Source organism: Labrus mixtus, chromosome 9 (genome assembly GCF_963584025.1).
Source record: "Labrus mixtus chromosome 9, fLabMix1.1, whole genome shotgun sequence".
NCBI classification, from domain to species: domain Eukaryota; kingdom Metazoa; phylum Chordata; class Actinopteri; order Labriformes; family Labridae; genus Labrus; species Labrus mixtus.
Window position 1 is genome coordinate 24,166,264 of NC_083620.1, and position 24,106 is coordinate 24,190,369.

The 24,106-nt window shown below is 40.0% G+C and overlaps 1 protein-coding gene across 2 annotated transcripts in view; it reads right to left on the reverse strand.

Moving 5' to 3' along the window:
* The window catches only part of b3glcta (beta 3-glucosyltransferase a), a 57,281-nt gene that overhangs the window by 27,175 nt on the left and 6,000 nt on the right, over positions 1 to 24,106 (reverse strand). Inside the window, exons 2-4 of one of the 2 annotated variants that reach the window (XM_061047023.1) lie at positions 22,029 to 22,072; positions 11,672 to 11,711; positions 97 to 206 (exon numbers count right to left, since the gene is read on the reverse strand). In XM_061047023.1, the coding sequence (XP_060903006.1) occupies positions 97 to 206; positions 11,672 to 11,711; positions 22,029 to 22,072 (194 nt within the window). The remainder of the gene's footprint in view (positions 1 to 96; positions 207 to 11,671; positions 11,712 to 22,028; positions 22,073 to 24,106) is intronic. The other variant, XM_061047024.1, reaches the window with a different exon arrangement.

The following is a 24,106-nucleotide window of genomic DNA, read 5'->3' on the forward strand; positions in this document are numbered from 1 at the left end:
ATATCTCTCTGGGCCCCCAAAAAAAATCAAAGTGTCTCACTCTGAATGCCAAAAGTAGAGCATGTGTTCATGAGTGAAATGTGCTAATTATCTTACCTCGGTGAGACTGTGTGCCTGCTTCAGTAAATCAGCTCTCCGTCTCTCTGCCTGCCTGTCATGGAAGGAGTTGCTTTGACTCTGGAGGACGAACACTATCTCCCGCAGGTCTGGTGGAAGACACAAAGGACAGAGACATGAGTGTGTATATGATTGTGTGCGAGTGTGAGTGTGTACGCGTGTGTGTTTGTGTTTGTGGGAGAGAAAAGGGATCATAACAATCGATGACCTTCTAAGAGCAGGATGAGATAAGAGACACAGTCAGAATAACTGAGGTGTTTTTTTTTTTTTCTGCTAATCTCCATTATTGGCCTGGAGATAATAATCAGCACATAAAGAGCTTAATATGCTCGGGGAGAGTATGTAAATGTCAAATCCCAGACTGTGTTACTTAATAAAAGATTAGCAGTCAGAGAAGTTGCCCTCTCAGGTAAAAATCTGCAGAAAGGTTGACACAAACCAGATGTTCACTTCTGCCTGAGCTGCATTGTCAGTAAAACGCAGTAATGTTGCATATTAAGGCCAAGGTTAAAATGGAGCTACTTGCTCCAAAATGTCAGTTTAGAAACTGATAATGTCACCACTTTAATGCTGACATGTCTGGAACAAGGGGCTGCGGAATTAAGTCACCTGGGAAGAGCCATTAACTGCAGTTCCTTGAGTGTCCACTTGAGGCTGGCTGCAAAGACAGCTCAACTTGATCAGGCAAAATGGAAATGTCAAACTTTAAATCAGAAATAAACTAATAATGGGTTTCGATTAATAAGAAATATTAACAGTGTGGAGTGGTGCAAAACACTTTGGGACTAAATTTCTTTAAATCAATTACAACAGAGGGTAAATATTTATGCATCGTCTCTCCAAGTCATATGAAGCCTTAAAGTGATGCATAATTGGGGGGTGGTCCCCTTTGAGTGACAGGTGGATACTGCAGGCTGTCGGCTTGATATCATCTGATCTGATTCAGTTACTGAACTTAACCTCACTGCTGTCTTTGTGTTTTTGGTGCCTTTGGGGATCTTTCATGCAAAAATCAGTCAAACAATATGATTTTCTGTACAGTTTTATGGCACTGACTGGCCGCCCAAGAAGTCTGTGCTGTAGCATTAAATTAGGTCTGCTTTCCCGTTAGTAACTTATCGCATCAACTGTTTATAAAACATGTATTTTTGTTTGTTCGTCTGTGTCATTTAAAAAAAAGAAAAAAAAAAGAAGATATTCAGTATATTACCGGGGTTCTATGCCTTATTTGACAGGACATCAGATAGAGTCTGTAATCATGGAGAGACAGAGAGTGGTGATGACATGGAGGAAAAGGAGCCGCGGGTTGGACTTAAACCTGGGCCACCCGCTTGGAGGACGACAGCCTCTAGGCCATCTAACCCCGTTGTGAGCAGTTTTACTGGCCTTGTAGAGACTTTGGCGCATCATAACAAAAAGTTAAACCGCACATGCCATTCACATGCTACAAGTCTTCTTCATCCCACGAGCTCTCTCAGCTTCTTTAGTGTGATAAATATACAACTGCAGTAGAATGTTATTATGCGAGAAGTGAGATGGCAAAATTCATCCGCTAATGAATTAGCCAAAAGTGTGTAAAATGAAAAGTTCTGAAAACTTGAAGCTCCTCTCCAGCACAGCACTGTCATCCAAATACAGTGTGTTCCCATTCCAGCTCCAGGATACCACTATGGTGGGTTCCAGTATGCAAACCTCAAGGATGCAGGCAGTCAGCAAATCCACAAGTGAAGGTGCAATGTCTGCATCCTTCATCTATACAGTCTAAGGTCTGGATACCAAATTCTGCCATTGAACCGGCCTGCTGCAGTTATTCTTCATGTGAAATCCATTTACAGGGCAGCAATAGTGACACAGCTCAGTGAAGAATGACATTGGCTGCACAAACAAGTCCACATAAAGCCTGTGGCTCTCACGACCAGCACAATCAACACTAGACCAAAGGACCAGAGGGGAAGGGAGTTAAAAAAATAACTCTTGTCATTTTGTCTTTGCCTCAGTACAATTACATTCGACATCCCCTAAATCCTGTAAGCTGCCCCTCGCAACAAAATCAAGTCTGCAGCACCTGGCTCGAACCACTGAGACATCAAAAAAAGGTTTTTCAAGGATTTAGAGTTGAGAGTCGGGAACCAACACGTAGGTGGGATGTAAGAAGGAAAGCGGAAGACATGCCAGAGTTTTTCCTGCCATCAGGCTGCTCAGAAACTCAACAGTGATAAGAAGTGAGGGACGTTTTTTTCCTCTTAATTTGAGCTGAAACAAACCTAACGGGCTTGGAGCCAATAACTCACACTTGCCTTAGACACTTTAATTAGCTCCTCAAGTATTTGCAGGGAATATAGTCATAAAGGGGTGTACCATGTCATAAATTATGATTACCAGGAGGAGTTTTTTCCCCCATGGAGTCTTGCTGACTCAGTATGTTTTTGTGTTTCAAAACGTAAATAAGAACGAGCCACTGCTGACAGGTCTATAATCTTCCCATTGGAGTAGTTGTGCAGAAGCAATACAGCAAAAAAAAGGGGCAGGGCGAGTGCTGACAATGGCAGGATTAGATGGATTGCCTCCTCCTCGATTACATGACTTGATCCCCCCCCCCCGGGTTCAGATATTAGCTGAGGGGTCAGGGGTAGACACAATATCCTAGTACAGTATCTATGTCAAGTCTTTTTAATTAAGTGTAGGTGGGTGTGTCGCTCTTTTTGGCTCATAACAGAGATCCCCATTGATCGTGGAGGAGGACCGGTGAGGGGGGGGATTAACTTGGAAAATATCAGCGTGCCCACCTCCCAGCAGATATAAGCTCCGCTGAGAGCTAAGCTTTGAGCACAAATACCACTACACCACCTCTAAACGTCCTTCTGCTGAGTTTGCTAAATGAACAAGTGCGTGTGTGTGCATCTGGTTTCACATTAAGCAGTGCACTTTCAAGCCCCAGGTGAGGCAACGTTCTCCTGATACTGCACAGTACAGCAATAATAGCAGCTGCATGAGACGTACGGCACAATCAGATAAGCAGTTTGCCAATCCCTCATTGTGTAGATAATGTGTACCCTATGTCAAAGCAGAGGAGAATGAGGGGTAAAAAAAGAAACTAATTAAGACTGAATTCACTGGTCTAGGCTCCGCGCTAATGGGTTTCGATTAATCATCAAACAACGGGGAGAAAAGGGGAAACGGAAAAGTCTTGTTATAGCGCCCTTCTTCACCGCTATCATTCCTGTGTCCTTCTCCTTTCAGGTTAAAATCCCCTTTGTCCACTCACATGACAAGCAAGGCAGCCAACACTGGACGAGCATCAATGAATCTAGCTGTACTTCATGCTGCGGGTTGAATATTTAAAACAGCTCCGACTGTGCTTTTAAGTCGATGGGTTAGTTTTGGATGCAGATTATACTCACATTGCTTGGACATTAAAGTTTATTTGGGTGAGTGGATGTTCCAAGAGGTAAAGATGATTGCTTCTTAGTTGCTATGCTGAGTGGTGCTTGGGCATACAGTAACTCCTGTTAAGTGTATTTGTTAATGTCATCTGACTAAGAGCCAAAACCAAGTACACAATTTTTTTCCCCCCTTTTGTTACGTCACTGTCTTTTCCTTTTTGTCAACCTGACGTTTGCGTTTGCTGTTCCGTTGTTCTGTTGACCTATTACTTGTTTTTTGTTGGGGCCATTTGTGTCTTTATCGGATAGGACAGCTGAAGAGAGATGGGAAATATTGGGAGGAGAGGGAGTAGACATGCAGCAAAAGGCCGAGGTTGGATTCAAACCTACAGCCGCTGTGACGAGGACTATATCCTCTATACATGGGGCGGCAACTCTAACCACAAAGCTAAACCAGCTTCTCACTTACACGGTTCTTCAATTGTATCCACCTGTTACCTCTATAATAAAATAAATCATAATTACATAGAAAAAGGCAAACTTCTTGCTGATGGTCTTGTTTACTTTTGCAGGTAATATAGAGGCATCAGTTTTAAATTGAGACTATTCAAATACCACTCAAAACTACTTTAACTGTAGCAGCTTTAATGTTTGCTTAGCTGTTTTCACAGAGACTACTATAGCCCTTTTCAGACTGATTTCCGTAAAAAAGGGCTGTAACCAAGCTCAGCCATCATTACCTCTTCGTAAATTCATACCGATTCTGCAATGCAGTAATATTCTTGTGCCAGTCTGTGAATTCAAATTGCATTTCGGCGTTGTGGAAGCATGGCCCAGCAGGAAATGCACACACACAACCCTGCGCTCCCCCGCTGGCTCCGTTGATACTGTCTAGCCTCTGTAACACCTCGACAGCAGAGGGATCACTTCATTCCCCCCCCCCCATTACGTCACAGTGACATTCAGGTTGAAGGCCAAACATCACAGTGGTGTAAATATCACGCCTAGAAACAGAATAGGGCCTATAAGTACCAGCAGTAGTAACTCAACTTATTACCAGTTCTCCCAGAGGTGAAAGGGTGCAATCACTTTATCTATTTAATAGCAGGGCAGAGATGTGAAGCAGCACCCTGGTGCCAAAGATGGCAGAAAGCGTTTTTTTTTTTTTTAGTGGTTAAGTGAAATTATCCAAGGAGGCCTCTCTACTCATAATAATAAGTTATGAATGAAATAGATTGAAAGTTCCAGGGGAGATGAAGGCAAAGACCCGGTCACCTCGGAGCAGATGATTTTTATTTTGCCAGGCTGATGGAACAACTAGAAAGCATGAGACTGGTATCCGTTTATCTTTCTTCACTCGTTCAGTATTCCACAGAGACCACCACGAAGAAAAAAAGAAGAAGAAGAAGAAGAAGGCCTTGAAAGATATTGGATGAAATGAGACACAGGAGAATTGTGCCTCCTTTTTCCTCTGATCTGATGCTCTCCTCAATGCATGGAGAAACTCTTTTAAAAGGATAACCCCATCTGGTCTAAGAGCAAACTCTTTATGAAGGCTTTGAGTGTTGTGTGAACTCACTTCTTCTTCCTCTCTGCATTTAAAGATCAGAGGATCAGTCTGATTAAAGAATAGAGGATGAAGAGCTTCAGAATCAGCTGTCACTTTCAGTCAGTGTTCTTAGGCAGTAATGTAATATAAAATGCTGTAATATTCTGCTTAAGTTAACAGGATTATATTATGGCAGGACAAAGAGAAGTCCGTTCTTTTGTTCTCTCAAAGGACAGCGGCTCTTCTAAAAGCATTTATCCACCATCTCCTCCTCTCTGGGTTTTTCTTTCTTTCTCAGGTTGGATTCACTGGTCTTAAAGCTGATTAAAACACACATAGGTGGGAACTGAGACCAGCAACTTCTCCGTAGCTTGCAGCGGTAGAAGCCATGTCTTACCTGGTGGGCCGCAGCGACAGACTAATGTTAGCTTAGCTTGTTTCTTAGGCTCGACCACACCTGAGCTGTTCGGTCCATTTGAAGCTAACTCTGGAGCGCTTTGTCGGATAGTTTGTTTGGTTTAAAGTGGTTTGAAGGTTCAAGGAACTCTGGTGCTGACCAAAGAACCAAACTCTGGTCCGCTTGAGAGTTCGGTTTGCCGTATTTGAGAATGGTATCCAAACCAAACAAGAGAAGTAAACCAATGCTACAGTGCATAACATTTGACAGGTTTTAGTGTGCTTGACGAAGTGTAGTGTAAAAGCAAACTGAATAAGGACCAGGAGTGAGTCAGTCTGTTCAACAAACATAGCTTTAGAGCAGGGGTGTCCAAAGTGCGGCCCGAGGGCCATTTGCGGCCCTTGAGGGGATTTTGACTTCAAATGAAGAATCAGAAGATTTTGAGGTCTTGATTAAGATCGGCACATTATCTTATTTTTATTTTTCATGTTAACAAGGGCTGAACAATATTCCTAAAATAGAAAATGTTCAGTAACATGTATGTTGTTGTTTTTTTTTTTTTTTTTAAATCTACAGCTTTTACTATTTTCCACATTATTTTGTAGACTATGAAAAAAAACGTATGTAAAGTTTTTACAAACTAGCGGACTGTTGTTTAACCATTTAATGACCTGAGCTAAATGCAGAAAGCTTTTCCAAAAACATGAACCACCAGGCTTGATTCTGAGAACAAAACAAATAAAGTAGAACGAAGAAATCAAAATATTTGATTTCCTTTTATTAAAGGGTTTCTTTAGCGAGCCTTTTGATTCTGATCTACAAAGCCTTACTATTTTTAAAACTATATTTAATAAAAAAAACAACCTGTGGCCCGGGAGCGATTCTAACATGACAATTTTGGCACGCAAGAAAAAAAGTTTGGACACCCCTGCTTTAGAGTGATAACCCTGTATGGATTACATATTAAAACTATTCAAATATATATTTTTGCACTGGTCTTATGGGTACAATGTATCTGCTTAAACCTAAGTCTTGATATCAGAATCCTTCTTTGGAATTAAAAAAAAATGGTATCAGTACATCTTGACTTCTAGGTGAGTGCATGGATACAACAGGATGAATTAAATATCTGCTCTTGAATATAGATTGTGTGCTCTCTCTCGTAGTGGCCGGGCCCTGCAGCCTTGTCAGCTCATTGACACAAATCAATAGTGACACTTCCTTGGAGCAGGAAGGCAGACGTTGCCAAGTGGCAGAGGCTCTGAGAGCACACTGACCTGTAGGCACTCCTGCAGCTCTGTCATCTCCATCAGTGTCACAGAGCAGGTGTGTGTCGTCACCAGAGCTGTCACAGGAACGCCTCATTTAAGCCCAGAGTACCCGCTGCCCCTCAGTTATAAATAAACACACATCCAGAGCAGAGCAACGGACAGATCACAACTGCAGGCTTGGGGAAAGTTTTTGAGAGCACGGCTTAAAATCTAGCTCAAAATTCTGAAAGAAAAAGAATACGCTAAAGGATTAGATCAATAGTCCAATTTCAATGACAAATGTCTGCAAACGCCAAGAGGGAAAAGACTCTGCAAGAGCAACCATTAGGGGCAGTTGTGGAAACAATGAAACTGTCACCACGGATCCCGAGCTCTTCATTGCCAGCACATATTCAGAGATGACAGAGGATGTCAATAGCTCATTTCCAACGTCGGCCTGCCTAACTCCCCATCCAGCAGCTGATTGTGCTCGTGTAAAACCTTCCACACTCCAGTGACTCACATCATTGGAGTCCCCGAGACGAGATGGCACAGAATCACCCGTCTCCTAAAAATTCCCCTCCATCTCTCTCTTCCTTAGCATCCAAATCTGAGCGTCGGAGAGACACACTGCACCAGAGAGAATTGGTTGCAGTTTCCCAACCAAACTAACCATGACCGTCACACCACACAGCGCCAGGATTTAATAGCCAATCCGCAGATAGCCGGAGATATTCAATCTGGGAGCCAAAATTCAATATATAGCCAACTTTTGAGGCTGTTGAGAGTTCGATTTAGCTGTATAAAAATAATCTACCTTCCCTAGGCAATCATCACAGGACTATGTGTCATGCAGAAAGTGAAATCGATTTTCTGCCTTCTTTTCATATTAATACAAACTTTTAATTGCCTCACACAAGATCAATCAAGAGCCTGGTGTATTTAACTTTCAGCTTACGGCTGAAAAGGTCAGTGTCGTAAATATCTCACAGTACAACACAAAGGGAAATAGACGAGGTAAGAAAGAGAAAAATAGGAAGAAAACACAAAGAGAGAGAGGGAGATGCACCACAGTTGCAAAAAAAAGAAAGAAGTGAGTGTGAGAAAGAGAGGTGGGAACAAGGGGAATAGCCACCAGACAGAAAGTAACCCTTCTGTTCTTTTAACATTTTGTTAATTAGAATTCTCTCAAAGTAATGAAGCAAAAGCCCTCATACAAAACAATCCTACGGCCTAAAGGTTGGGGAAAAAAAGGGTCTCCAACCTGCGATAATCACACTCATTAAAAGGTTCTCTGGAGTTCACGACTCTGCGGACACTCCGCTGAGGACTAATGAGTGCCAAACTCAACTCTTAAACCTCACTTAGCATCAATAATTCAGGAAGCTAAGGCAATTAACGCAGGATGTAGTCCTGGTTTTGCTTATGAAACCCATTCATTATCCATAATAGTACTCTAAAACATGAACGAGACATCATTTGATAATCCCTTTTTTTCCTCCATAATTTCTGAAAAGCAGAACTTTTGAAAAAATTTGCATGATTCCACACCCCAATACAGCAATAAACCCAAGCAACATTTATGAAATTTTGGAGGATTGATGTGCGTTGTAAAGTCATCAGCCCTGTGCAGAATAATAAACAGAAGAAGAAGAAGAAAAGGCAGAGACAATGGAGTCGGCATGCAGCCAAGCACGTGAGACGGTAAAATAAAAATAAAAGGAAGAAAATAAATACACAGGGAATGTTAGAGGAGTTCAGGCAGCATCTCCTGAACAATGTTCCTCCTTGAAGATACAAAGCATGTCCCCTCTGGTCTGAAAACGCTGGCTCGGAGCCACTGCATGAATATAATACATCTGCAGAGGAGACAGTGGAGCTGCAGTGCTGTGCTTCAAAATTCAGATAGGCTGATTACAATTTTGGCACAACTTTTCTGATCTCAAGCATTTTGGTTCAGCGTTTGTGTTACCGAGTTGCCCTTGACCCTCAACTTTTACACAACATCTATTGAAAAGGAAAATTCAACTTTATAACAGAAACAGGTTTTGGCAACATTAGCCAGAACATTTTTCTTCTTCTTCCCCTGAAAGAGAGCTAAACTTCCAGGTTATTTATTGTTCAACTATATCAAAGATAAACATCTGGGTGCTAGTCTCCTGAAGTCAAAGAGGAAAGGTTTTTAACTCCTCCATTTGAGCAAAAAAAATCAATAGTCATAAGAAATGAAGATAGGTACTGCAATGACCAAAAGAAACTGCAGAAAAAAAAGAGGCAAAAGCAGAACTACACCCCTATGTAATGCAGCAAAAGGTGTTATTCTCATTAAACTTTGGATATCAAGCCATGAGATTTTAAATCATTCTTTAAAATCTCTTAATGAAGATTCATGTTCACCCATACCTGCAAGTAGCAGCCGTTCACATGAATCTACATGAATAAGATGCAGACAATTAAGTCGCATTAGACTCTGATTTTAACATTTGGTTTACCTCATTCACAATCTGACTAATACAAGACTTTAAACCATGATAGAAAAACTCAGATTAAGAACTAAAGAAGCAGCTGACTGTTACTGTCAGATAGAAACCTGCCTACACTGACTGTTAAAAAAGTAAAAGTCTGTTAAATAGGCTGAATTGATTTAAAAGGTACGCACTACATAAAACCTGCATAATAATAAAATAAGTAATCCATGAGTGAGCTCGGGGGTGAACGGCCAACTGGACTTTATTTAATCCTGCCTCTTTCAAACATTACATAAGAACATTATGAATGCAAAAAAAGCTGAGCTTGGCAGACAAGACATCATAAAGTGTCACTAAGCGTAATACTTTATAGACAGTTTCCAATTTATTAAGGGCTACTCTTTTCCAAATGCATCACTTGGATATATTGCACATGCATGTACAGCATGTGAAACCTAAAGCAGGAGAAGAGAGTTAGAACTTGAACCTTCTTTTATTTCTAAACTTGTTGGGATTACATTTTTTTTTCATGCATTATCATTCATTGGGGTTACTCCTCCACTGTTACACCGTGCATATTAAACATCATCTTTGCAATCATTTTTATACTTAAGACCGAGAGTCTGAAAATGAAGTGAACTGACTAAACTGATTGAACCACAACAAAATATCTTACAAGCTTAATATTGTTATTTTCATTTTCTTCATTGATAATGCAGAATATAAGGATGTTTAGAATCCTTGAATAAGGTGCCAAGAAGAAGAGGAAGAGGAAAAAGAAGAAGGAGAAGGAGAAGAAAAAAATAAAAATAAGAAAAAGGAGGAGAGGAGAGTAAACGTAGCTATACAAGAGGAAGGAGAAGAATCTGTTGTAGGGAATAAAGGAGAAGGTACAAAGGAGGTAAAAGAAGCTTTACAAGAGGAACAAGAAAGAAGCAGCAGAAGAAGAATCACAGGAAGTAGCAGAAGCTTGAAAGGGAGTAAGAAGTGACAGAAGAATACGGAGACATTTTGTGCTTGAATATCAAAAAGTTAATTTATGTAGAATCTCACTCAAACATATTTCTATGAACGTAGGTGCAATGTTGTGTTGTTGTTTTTTATTCCAAGAAACATGTGGCCCTGAGCTGATGAAGAACATTTTCATCTGCACATATTTTTTTTTAATTCATCATGTAAAAAACTCAGTATATGTTTATTTGAAATAAGGCCGGTATTAATGTGTTCCTCTCCTGAGGCTTTTCTCAAACTGGTTCAGAGATGTTGCATTTTAAAAACGCTACATGCAGCACAACAGCCGGAGGAATCATGCTGGTATTTGTTTTTAAATGTGAAATGTCTCATTTCATTCAGCCTTCAGTGAGACGTCATTGTATTTAGACGTTCTTTATTCCCCTCTAAAGACACACAGTGGAGATCACTTGCAATAGTTTCTCAAAAGGGCACCAGCACTTTAAAAACAAACCAGTAACACCGTTTCATGTCTGCTGTATTGTTAAAACAACATTAGTCTGACTTTCCTCTGTTCATCCTTTGAGTTCGTGCCCACAAACAACACTCTCTGCAGGAGGGAGCAGCGTCTCTGGTGTCACAAAGGGAAACACTGTGTTGGTGCCAGATAGCGAGGCTCTATTTTTCAGATAGCTGTCTGTTTGTATTTCCTCTCTGTGCTGAGGTGCCAAATGAGAGCATTATGAAGTTGCTTTTGTGTGTCTTTGTGTCCACGGTGACCCAGTTGAATGAACAACAGGCAGAGGTCCAGAAAACAGGCTCCAAACTCCTCTGCAGGCTCCCGAAAAAAAAAAAAAAAAAAAAAAATCACTCTCAGTCGGTGATTGTGTGAGCGCTCTGAAGCGTGAAAGGCATGCACGAGATCTTCTTATTTGCTCCACTCATGAAATTCCTGGTTGCTGTCAAATCGATATAGAGATGATACCATATTTATGAAAAGGTCCAAGCCACTCTGAAGATTCAATTTCCGAGGCAGACCTCGGACTAAATTCCTTTTATTATAGTCATCATACTAAATAGTTTCACACAGTCTGACATTTTTCTCTTTTTTTTTTTCAAATGTAATATTGATGATTTCATCGAGGGATAATGGATCTCAAACCCTCGAGCCTACACTTCGTCTTAACTGTAAAATACTCAGTAATAGTTCAGCTGGTTGAATGTCGTCCAACATTTCTAATTAGTTCCAGTGAAACAGATGAAGAAGAATCAAACAACATGAGTACAAACCATGAGACACACTACAAGGCAGCTTTGAAAACAGGTACAAGCAGCAGATACAACAGATATGACTACAGATGTCAAAGAGAAGAGTCTTTTTAGATTACATCCTGAAAGGGGAGGGGAGGGGGGGCTCCACCTATTACCTCTTGATTCAGTGTTTCTTCATCAACTCAAGCACACAGGTTATTCCCACTGAATGGGGCTTTTTTTCTTAGTTATTTTTTTCTTACTTGGGCTGTATTGTAAATGAAGACTTAATATTAAAGACTTACCCAGTTGATTGTTGTGGATGACGTGCATATCATCTTGGCTCTGGAAAGACAGAGAAAAGTTTAAATAATTACAGAAACAAAGAAAATGTTCAAACACGTCTTTAAGTATGACCTACATACTCTACATCCACTCTTTGTGTCTTAACAAATGATGAAGAATCTGTCAAAGAATGGCACGTGTGAAGATGCCCACTTTCTGTCAAATACTCCATTTCCTCTTCCTTATGGCTGATTAAGACTTAGTGATGCTAAATATGGAAAGCCCTGCAGGGTATTTGGAGAAATAATGGGTGATACCCCACGTCATTAGTCCTTCCTAATTGTGTGGGTTTTGTGCCTGCAGCATCTAAAGCTCAGCACATTTCGGCTCAATTAAGGCGTTCAACACTGTTCCACCTCCAGAGCTGTCAGAGCGCGCGGCAGACCACGGAGGGATGAGTAAATCAATCGCAAGCTGAGCAAACTTTGAAGAGCTGCCTTTTACCTCCATCTTCCACGGGGAATCTTTCAGTCTCGGGAGGAGGCGAGGATGTGCGAGTTGTGGCTGTTTCCAGGGCACCAGAGCAGCAGAGTATTAATAGATAATGACAAAGCCAGGCCTGTTTTGATGTATGACTTCCGCTAAGAGTAACAATCATTTTACTGGCAAGCTGTTGCAGCCTTCAAAGAGCTTAACTAAGTCATAAATTCAGTCTCAGTGGGCGTGGTGCAGTGGTGACAGGGACTCGTCGTAGTTTGGCGTCAGTTTGTTTGAACCAGTCTCTACGTAACCATCTATATCTGCACATTTAGAGGGATTTCCATAAAAAGAGAACAAATTTTTAATTTGGTACAATTCCAGCAAGCGAACAGTTTCCTGCTGCTGTCACAACTACACATCAATTATTTTTTTGTAGGGCACATTTCCTGCTTTTTCCATCTTTCTTATTTTATTCATCAAATCCTGATTCCAGCATTCTGACAACAACACATCTTCAGATGCAGAAATAATAGCAGACAGTTTCCACGATTGTAACGAGATGCAGAGCGTTCGCTTCTGGATATCTGAAGCTCTCTGTCTTCTTCTATTTTTCAGGTGATCAGAGTTGGAGGCAAATATATGCACAGGCAGACAAGATCATATCAGGGTGATTTAATTCAGTGGGTACAAGACATCAGCTTAATTGGACTCAGTAGCATTAGTCATGCCCAAAAGGTTTCTGTCGCATCTTATCACACACGACTCCTCTCAAATCATTTCCGTAGCTGAAGACAGAAAGCACCTCCAGGAGGAAAAAAAACATGCATCTCTCAACCCAGGAGAATCTGACTCGATATCAGATAATTACTCATATGGAATCTTTGAAAAGGTAGATTATATAAAAATAGGTTAGTATAAAGTGGAAACTCGTCAAAAGGGAGAACACAAATAATCATCTGTAGGAGCTCCCGCAGATGAAAACAGGCACTGTGTAGGACGATTGGCAGGTGCAAAGTTTTTTCGCTCCGTCTCCTCCGGCAACAACTCAAGTCTCAGCAGACAGGAAACAGAAAATCACTGCACTGACACTGTCAAACAAAATAAATCAAAACCTCCTGTGTAATGAGCTAAATGGACGGTGAAATGTTGCTCATTAAATTGATTGTGTGTGAGAACTGTTTGTAATGTGTGCATGCGTGTCTGCTACGTGATTTTACATGACCTCAAAAGAGACCTAATGCTTCAAGACTTAATGAGGCTCTAATGAGAAATCTGTAAATGCACTTCAAGTGTAAATACTCCAGCACTGTCAGGCATCAATTTGTAATGTTCAGTGTATTTCACAAGGTCTTTTGTAAGAGTTGTTGTTGTACAGACTCCCTTCATTCATTTTAATTAGACTGCTGGTTTGCACTGCAGGGGTAGCAACACAGTCCCCGACCCCCCCTTTTTTTTTACTCTTGCAGAAAACACGGGGCAAAAAAAAAAAAGGTACAACCAGACTGAATATTTCCACAACATCCTCTCATATTACATGCAGGTGCACTTTTTATTTTGGTACTGTAGACGACTTATTAATGTTAAGGACAAAATAAGTGTTCCTATTCTAGAACACACATCTGCGTATGTGTTTGTTGTCTTATTAGCCCTCAAGTTTGTAGGTGTTAAACTAAACCTGGACATGTTGAATCAAAAGGCTTCCGCTTACCTGCTCCTGAACATCACACCACCCCTCTTTAATGCAATGTTATTTTCAAATTGTAACCTTTCAGCTACCTGGTTGTAGTAATTACCCCTGCTTTATTGTAGAGAAGGACTCTCCATTTAAAATAATCAAGTTGACATGAAAAATCTAAAGAAAACATTTAATTCATCTTAAATCAATTTAAATCTAACTCAATCTCCAAAAACTAGTAGACTTTTTTTGTTTTAGTTTTCTGGTTTGTTTGTAAATGGATGACAGTGCAGTACATACAAAGAGCTTTTTTGTTGGTAGGAGGAAAAAAATCAATTCCTCAACATATTTCGTATACAATTAATTGTTTAAAATAAAAATGCCAATTGCACTTTATTTTAGTGTTGTCCTTTGAAATGCAAAATCTTTGTCACCTTGGGGTATTTTTGGGTCAAAGTGAGACTAAGATTCGTGAAGTAAGAGATTCTTATCTTTTTAAAACCTGAACCAGCTCCAATTAAAAAAAAAAAACCTGCTGTTGATTGGCACCAAGGCTGCAAATCTTTCTCTAGTAAATGATCTCGTATTCTATGGTAGAGTGAACTCAGATCAGTTCTAAGATCGTCTTCGTCATTATGGAGAGATTCATTATTCTCAGCTCACAGAACCCGGCTGGTTTTTGGCCTTCTAGGCTTCTGCAGGCAGGTAACGATCTTAATCCCACCTGACAGCAGGCTGTCAACCATTTGGAGCTGAAATCATGCACCCATAGGTGTTAAAAAGGAAAGCTATGAGTGCACACTGTCCATCTGAACGGCTTCGCTTCAGAAACCCACGAGTGCTTTTGATCTGCAGCAGCACAGCAATGATGCAGAAGGACAGGAAGATTGTATCTGGTGTAGTTTAACCTCAGAACAACAGCAGAAAGCACAGCTGGCTGAGGTTAAAACTCTCTGAAAACTAGGCTCAACCGTCTAAATGCGATCGTTATGTAATGGAGGACACCCACAACTCCATGATCCCTGCCCTTCTTGATTTGGAAGAGCTTCACATAAATCCACCGCAGAGCTCCTGCCCCCTGCTCCAGCTCTGCATCCCCGAGGGCACAGATGCTCCACTGATGTGTGTGACCCGTCTGCTCACATTAGCCGTCCGTTCACTGATGGAAAGAGCGATTCAAGGTTGGAGATTTTGTGGATTTTTAGATGTGTGATGTTTGCAGGAAATGTCTGACTACAAGGATGCTGCACCTTAAACACCTGAGAATTTCATCACTCTTACACGTGTATTCACTTTTAATTCACATTGACTAAAGAATACCATCATTTCTCGGTTAAGAGCAAATTGTGAGCCTCACATTGACACTGCTTTCAGATTAATTGTCTGCTCTTAAAATTAAAGAGCCTTTTGTAATCCTCAGTGTGCCAAAGGTAGTGACAGATTAACACGTCATTCTTAGTTATTTTCCTCCCACAAACTAGAGCTCTTGAAGTGTATGACTTAATGACTTCAAACGTCTGCTGCCTAAGAACATCGACAGGCTGCTCTTGTCAGGTTTTGTTGACTTTAATTAGAGGTTAGGAGAAGAAAACCTGTTGATAACAGTCAGCCTGCAGGGTATAAAGACTCAAAACAGACAGGTTAAACTATTAACTTCCCTTTCATGATACCAACAATTTTCCCATGGCGGTGATGTTGCTTTTATGAAGTGATTGAGAGCCTCGTGAAAACACATTACCCCTCAGATTTTGTTTACCTTTGGACCTCTGTTTCTGATCGTATAAGCCACGTCCATATAAATAACTTGTTGATTAGCCTGTCGAGTTGTTGTGTGTTACCTACTATATTTACAAAGATTCATGTGGCAGGTTTTCCTCGGTAACTTTCAAAACAACAGTTCTTAGATCTGAGATGCAGGTGAACAAAAACCAGCTGAATCTCAACAACATGCATACAGTTTATCTGCTGCTTCTCTCCTAAACTGCTAAGATGAAACTGAGTCCAACATTCAGTCCTAGGGGTGGATATCACCAGAGTCGAGACACGATACGATTCTATTGCTATTTTAAACATTTTGCGATTTGCTGAGATTTGCGATACAATACGTATACTGCATATTATGTCCACTACACTAAACTGAATCAATAACTGGTTTGTCAAATAAGAAAAAAATCTTAGTCTGTTGCACCTCACAATCTGAACTGTTGGTGTTTCAGTCCAATCCAACTTGAACATGAATGATTTACTATGCAACTTGTTCAAAGTGAAATGTGCAACCCCTTCAGCAGCTACAAATGTAAAAAGCACATAAAAAAAATACCAAATTTAAAATATCGATACTTGTCTGCCATTTGACGATATAATATTGGCACACAAAATATCGCGATACTATGCTGTATCGATTTTTCCCCCACCTCTATTTAGTCCGGACCTTGTTTATGTAGTTCGAAGAGAATACACAACTACCACAGATCACCAAAAATCTGGTCATAGAGGGATATAAATAAGGATGTCTCTCATGTTCCGTGCAAACATCGAGACGTAAACTTGTTAAAAATCAGAATAAAGCACAACCATGGGAAATAATGATAGTGTAAACAGTTATTGACAGAGAAATATCGACAATTTTCTTTAAAAGGCTTTATATGCGATTTTTTTGATCCAGCAGATGTTGCCCTTGAGCACCAGCATGAAACCAAAACAACTTGCGCTGCATTGTTGTGCTAGCATGCTAATGCTAGCGATCTTTATTATGCTCGTATCTTCACACTGCATGTAAATTTACCTGAAATGAGCGTGATCTAGAAACACAGTTAATCAGTGAGTACAGTATGTTATTCTTCTTTTCTCTAGTCCCTCAATTAAACAACTTTTATATGCAATGGGAGGAGTCGGCTGGCCGTCCCGGCGATGTAAACAAAGTGAAGATAGGACTCTGAAAACTCTGAAAGCATCACAGACAGTTGGACTCGGGTGTTACACTCATTGTAGACAGTCATGGCTCACAGTTATTTTCAGAGGATATACTTGAGTTCTATTACATGTAAGTGTGAAAAATCGCACATAAAGCCTTTAAATAGCGTTCTCTCTGAGTCTGCCTGAAATCTCTGAAGAGGTCTTAAAGTCAGTAAAATGTAGAGAAGCAACACAACAACTTTAACAATGGCTAGGCTAACTGTATTTTTTGAACATGCAGTAAAGCATTACATCTGGTAAAGGTTACTTTAAAGGCTGATCTAACTGGAAGCAACAGGCATAAAACTGCTGTCAGAATGGGGTGCCGGATAGCATTTGGCGGTTATGTCGCGTGCCCCTTTGTGTTACAGACTCACAAAGAAGAAGATATATTAAAAAGGATTTGATTAAGAACAAGTGGCTCAGCTTCATTAATGATGCAGACGGTAAATAAGAGAAAGCTACTAATGTCACTGCATTTACATTTCACATTTGCTATGCAATATAATTAGCAGGGTAAATTACAATAGGCTGTATAATGAACTCCTACAAGCCTGTTTTCATCTACAGCTTAGCATTTCTCTCAGGCCAGAGCAGTTTGAAACCAGAGAGCACTCTGACAAACATTTTCTTCAGAATGGAATAATTTCAGTTTTGGTTAGTTTTTGTTTGGTTTCAGCTGCTGCATTTCTTTCTATTTTAATGTGCTTCTGTTGCTCTCTTTTGTATGTCCTGTGAGTCTAAACATGCTTTAAACCATGCTTACAGAAAACAGTGATTGTATGCTTACAACTGATTTAATTTTCCCCAGGTCAACTTTTTTCTTTTTTTTACCTTTCCCTCGTTTGCTAAGTTAACATCAAAGTTTGAGTTACTCTTTCATATTTTCCATCATGAGTTTTATCTTTTCTCACACAGTGAACAGTTCATCAGGGGCACCCTCGCTCAGTCAGCAGCCAATCAGATTCAGTTGTTTTAAGCACAGGGAAAACCTTTGCCAACCGGCCAGACCAGACCAAACAAAATTGTTGACAGCGGTCCAAATCTGGTCGCCCCTGGCAACAGGGCAACCGTTTCTGTCAAGCCCTACTGTGCAAGTTATTTAGGGCCACAGCGAGCTCTCTGGCCTTTACATGAGATGGCTGATAGATGTTTTTGTCAAGATTTCAGCCATGACACATTGAAAAGGAAAGACTGGTCACACCAGGAAAAAACACTCTAAAGCTCTTGCTTTCTGGACAGTTTCTCTTTGGAAAAATGGCCTCTTTCTACTCTGAATGGGAAGTCAAAGGATTGCTCTTTTGCTGCAACGTGCTATGTGCAGTCCAAACCAGTATCATATTCATGTTTTATATAAATAAATACAAATATTTACAAACACTAAAGAAAGTTAGGTTAATTATTCAGCACACAGTTCAGCAGTGTTAACAAGGTGGTAATAGAAGTCATTGCTTAAAAAGCTGTTTCTTAAGAAAAAAGTTAAATTTAAATACAAAATTAAATTACACAAGTAAACAAATATGGTTTGGTATTTGTCCATGATGATAGATAGATCATCTTTTTACCATGCACTCAATGTTTTTCTCAGGTATTAACGAGTATCACAGGGTTGTGCTGAAAAATTGATCCTGAAACAAAATAAATTTGATGATGTGTACCAGGTCTCAAAATCTTAGACAGTTCTATTGTGATGTGACCTTCAGGTTCACGCTGCAGAGAAGGTCAAGCAGTGACCTTCATCATCACTCACGCTCACTAATCTTCTTTTGAGATTTTTCAAACAAGTATACTGACAAAAGTGAGAAGCATCTTTTTGGCAGTGCTGAGAACCATTTATGCATTACAGATGAGAGTTTAAATTAAGATCCTAACTTGATTTATTGCCTCTGGGTTTTATGTCTCTGCCTGCCGGTCAAGAGAGAAAGATCACATTATATTCAAGGCCTAAATTAAACAGGGGAGGCCTCATCACATTCATTTACGGGAGAGACATTATGCCAAACTTTTGTACTTTCTCTCTCTGGTTTTTCTCTGCAGAGCATGTGATTGCCAAAAGAACTTCCACAAGAGCAGAACGGACAGGTAAACCAGGTAGAACGAGAGGAGATTGGCTCCTAAGACATGGAATGAAATCAAATGGATGAAATAAAGTTCCTTGTAGCGTAGATGAGGGTTTTGTATTTACCAGAATGGGACAGACGTGGAAGGACGAAGGAGTCAAGCGACACAAAGTGTTTGTCTCTTAAAAGGACATTTTACAAAGACACACTGTAGACTAGAGATTTAATTTTTCTCAATATAAATATATCAAATGTTAGATTAAAAGTTTGATAGATTTAAATCTGTACAGTAATTACACCACCCAAAGTTGGCATATTTTGGATTCAAGTCTACTTACTACTGTTACTCTTTGGAGCACACCTTGTTTTATTGTGCACAGACTGAGGATTAACCTGACAAAGTGTTTGTGTTGTGTAAAATTGTGAAACATCATTTAGCCTTAAAAACAAAGTCAATGACTCTGAACTTGAGATTACTTCTGCTGTACTGATGGGCCGTTCTCGTGAATGTCCTACGACTCTTTCAGCAACAACAACTGAAGGTGAACCCATCTTTTCAGAATAAAGTTGGGCCCTGTAATTTATTTTTAAGTGTCCTCGTGAAACTTGAGAAGTTTCCTGGTTGGCGGAAAGTGACAGGAATTGTCTGCACTTGAGAAGTTTTTCATTGGCTTTGGAAGACCCTGAACAGGTAGTAAAAAATGTCTCACACTGTATTCCTCATGCATCCTCTCACTCTCACTCACTGAGTGCATGCGACTTCTGCCTACATTAGCAAACTTGTTCTACACTTGTTGTTTGGGCTGTTTATGAAGCCCTGAAGCGGCATATAATCACGGCTCCCGTGCTTGCCTTCGCCAACTTCTCAAAGTCATTCTAAGTTCAAATTGATGCCAGTCAACGGAGGCTTCAGGCCGTCTTCAAACAAACGAGGAGGGAGACACTAAGACTAGTTTCACAAGCAAACCCGACCATTGAAAATTACCCTTTAATGTTTACTCCTACAATGTTTCCTACTTTACATATCATAAGCCTTTGCAGCAATGCTTCATGCTGCAATATTGATCAAAGCAGAGTCATAACTTTTCAAATCAAGCATGAAAATGTAAGCAGAAAAAGACCTTTCTTCCAGTGTAAGTCAGGTGCGGGTTCACAATGGAAATGTATTCATCTATTCTATTATATACATGCTACTGTAAATGTATGCTATTTGTCTGCTGCTAGTTGCAATTTGAGATTGATTTGTTACAATATATTTCAAACACAATGGAAGATTCTGCAGATTAAACCAGATTTCAATTGTGTCTGGATAAGCCCGGCTGTTTGAGGTCAGATGGGGAATCCTTTGATTTTTTTCCCAGACTCAGATCTTTTCTTCTGACCACTCTCCAAAAGTATCCTGTGAACGAGCTCTGATCAAACAGGGATCTAAAATAACGATTTCACTGGCTTACATGCCAGACTGTCAGCCCTTTCATTTAAAATAACCTACAAAGATTTTCCTTTAACCAAAGCTGTCTGTTTTTTCAGTTTTTGTTCAAGAAAGAGATCTTACAAACATTCTGCACCAAAATATCATGGAAAAAATATAGAAACTCTCAGAGCTGGCAGCTTTAATATTTTACTGTGATCTTGAGAAAATCTTAGAATTGTTTGAATAATACAAAAAAAAACCAGTTTTAAGTTACATGAACTAAAATCACACAAATATTAAACCACAACTTTTCAGTAATCATCTGTAGACAGAGGCATAATTGATTATTTGCTGGTTTTGCTTCAGTTTTTGATGAGGATTTTTGGGAAGGAATCAACAGTGTTCATGACCATCAGTGTTACAATTGATTGTATTCAGTATGTAAATGTCTGCCAGCCCTTCTGCCACAGCCCTTATACGACTTCCATGACTTTCTATAACTAAACTGGAGCGACTCCATGACCTACATATTAGTATTCTTTTCTAATTTGTTCATGTTGTTCTGAAGCTCAGGAGGTCGAAAGAGGAGGCAGCAACCTGGTTTCCACTGAGCAGGTGTGCTTTATGACGACGACAACGCACAACAAATATTACTGAAAAGAACAAATGGTACGAGGTGTAAAACCCATTTCTCTGTGCTCCCTGGCTTTGACACCAGTCAACATTGCATTTTGTGTAAAGCAAGGAGACAAACGTCCCTCGTAACAAAGACAGAACCGCCTGACGAGCTCTCAAACGCAGCTCCATGTCGGGGTCAAGAATAAGGAGAGGACAGAAAAAGATATTTTCCTGAGAGATTAAAGTCTAAGAATAGATGTATTGTAACATTTCCCACAAACAAAGACTGCATAAAGCTTGTCCAAGCTTTTAGAATGTCTTTTTTTCCCCAGCACATTAGACGTGACTTTTTCCTCTTGATTATTTTTTCCATTGTTGTGGGGAAATGTTCTCCCCTCAATGGAGTTCATTTATATGTGTCCTTTATCACTCCGACAGGCAGCTGTCCCTAATGGTTTTTTAACAGTTAAAAAGGCTTTGACTGAGTGTCTTTTCTTAAAAGGGGCACTGAGTGTGGAACAATTAATTTAAGTTAAAAAAAAACCAGACTCAGGCAAACTTCTTTCATTCAATAAAGGCCGATGTCTGTGTAAGCCTCAGGGGACCAATTGTTTCAAGATAAATGTGACTTGTTTGTTTTCCTCATTGAGGTTTATCCGATAACAATTTCTGAAATCGGGAGGAAAATAAAAAATGTGTCAAAGCAAAGGGGCGAAACTTCCCCTGCAGGCTAAAAAGCTGTTGACACAAGGATCAAGTGTGACAGTAATTTCCAGTTTCTGTGATACTAAGCACCTCTGCCAGGAGCCTTACTGTCAACATCTCCTCACACCAGCAAGAAGTAGAGCAACTGAACATGTTAATTATTTATCACACAGCAACTGCACACTCACAAAATGCAATGGCAAGAAAATCTTTACTGTACTTGAGTGAACACTTAATGGATTTGTACTGGAGAGCAAATTAAACTTTTTCAACCTGGAGGCCAACAATCAATGAACAGAGTAAACATGATTGTTATTTTCAGCCGGACAGCTAATTAAATCTTTGCTAGGAGGTGAGGAGACCGGGAAATGAACAGTTTGTTCTAACTGTTAAGAAACCAGCAGCAGTACAAGGGTTTAGACTCATTTACATAAAACACAGAGACACATGTATATGAACTGTTTTCTTACCTGGGAGCCTTTTCCTGAGCTGCCGGCAGAGAAGTTTACATGGACTGTAAGAAAAGAAAGAGAAAAGTGATACTAATTTAGATAATGATCACAAACAGAAATGAATCCTGTTCAACTGAAACATAAACCATCACTGTTTTTCTTCTGGCTGGGTCAACTCTTAGAGCTGTCATACACATGTGAGGCCAACAAACACAACTTCTCCAAGTTATTATATATGAAAGGAAAGAAAAAAGACAATATTGTATGGAGCCTTTTTTCCATTGGGCTCAGTCTATATTTTATCTTTGAGAGCACCACTCATCATTCAGGGTTCGTAATTAGAGCCAGAAGAGCTCCTATCCAATTACTTTGCCATCGATTCAGAGACAAGAAAATCTTCACACAGAGATTCCCTGGAATTCAAATCAATACATCAAAACAGCAGTGTCGCTGAGAATAAATGTATAATTCAAATTAAATCAGGCCACCTGCCCTCCTGCATCAGTCAGCTAAAAAAATACTAAATGTATTAGGGAGAAAGAAGCAAGAAAGGGTTACATTTCGTCTTCTGCAGCAATCATTGAAAGGCCACTGAGTGTTGATTAAACCTAAAAGCAGCATATGTATTTCTAGAACAAGCCGGATCAAATTCATGCCATATAGTGTGAAAAGTCCAATATAACAGGTATATATTTCATCTGATGGAGCCCCTCTCTGGGTTTTTGTTTTCCTGGCTGAACCTGCAGTAATATGGTCAGATATGAATTCCATCCATTTCAGGGGAAGTCTCTTCTTAAATTATTCAAAGATCTGAGCCAACTTTAACACATTCCAGTGTGTAAAGCCTGGAGTGAAGCCTCAACTGAGAAAAAAAGAAACAACATAATGAACCTCATTATTTGATCATAAAAGCAATAAAAAACAAAGTAGGCAAGCCAGTTTTCAAGCGACTGCCTCGAAATTGGAAACTGTGTGAACAATCATGCAGCTAAAAACACAATTAAGAACTGACTCAGGTTCTTATCTTATGATTCAAATAATTTGTTAGTGTCTGTAATTCCTCCTGTGCTGGTTACACATTGCTCTGGTCAATTTACCATTTCAACCTGACACAGCTTTCACACAACTTTAGCTCCACTTTCATGATGAAAATACTAATCCCAACCGCACTGCTGCAACGAGATGCGATCTGTTCACTGTGCATGTTAACATCTGGGCAGTAGAGACAGAAGAGAAGACCCAATAGCTGGGGCCACAGCCAATGGCAACAGCCCAGCTAGTGGTGGGTGGCTGCATTCTAACTAGCCAAACAAGAATAATGTGTTTTACCCCTGATAGGAATATTTTCTCAGACTAGCGAGGGTGACAATATTTAATCTTTTAGTTGGCTGGTCGTGTTCGTCTGTAGTCTAGATGGTAAATGTCATGAGTTTGTGTTGTTGTTTGTTCACCACCATTTTCGTTTCCTTGGTTCAAAGTTCTGGTCTCGCTGGAAGAAGACACCGTTTAGTGCCATTTACAGTTTATGAACTTTCGTGTGACGGGGACAGCCCAGAATAACCTTCCAGTAACAGAAAGTAAATGAGAGAGAAAAGAGCTATTCTGCAGAACAACATGACACCAAAGAGAAGCATGCTGGGTGATAGAGAAAAGAGCAATCTTTAATAGTACAATGTGGGAAATTAGATTATTCTCAATACAATGCCTTTTTGATAAAATAACCCCATGTGCTTGAATCCTGAATGCCATGTGAAGAAGTTCAAATACTCGACATCTTCTCATCCAGAAAATCATGAGCTCCATGGAGCGAGCAGAGTGACTACATTGTCATCTGGCATCCTAGCTTCTGTCGTTATTAAAAATGCAACATTTGGCTGGAAACAAGCTTCCTTCAGGAATAAATTCAAGTTCAAGATACTTCCTGCTACATCTGCTACATCTGCTCAAACCTCCACCATCCTTTCATGGCTCACCCTGGAGAGGGAAAGGCAGCGGCATACGGAGGGGAGTGTGTTGGGGGGAGCGACTCCCTCCATTATGTCAGGAGTGCTGATGGGAGCACCTTCATCTCATCACTTCTTCTGTCTGCATAATCA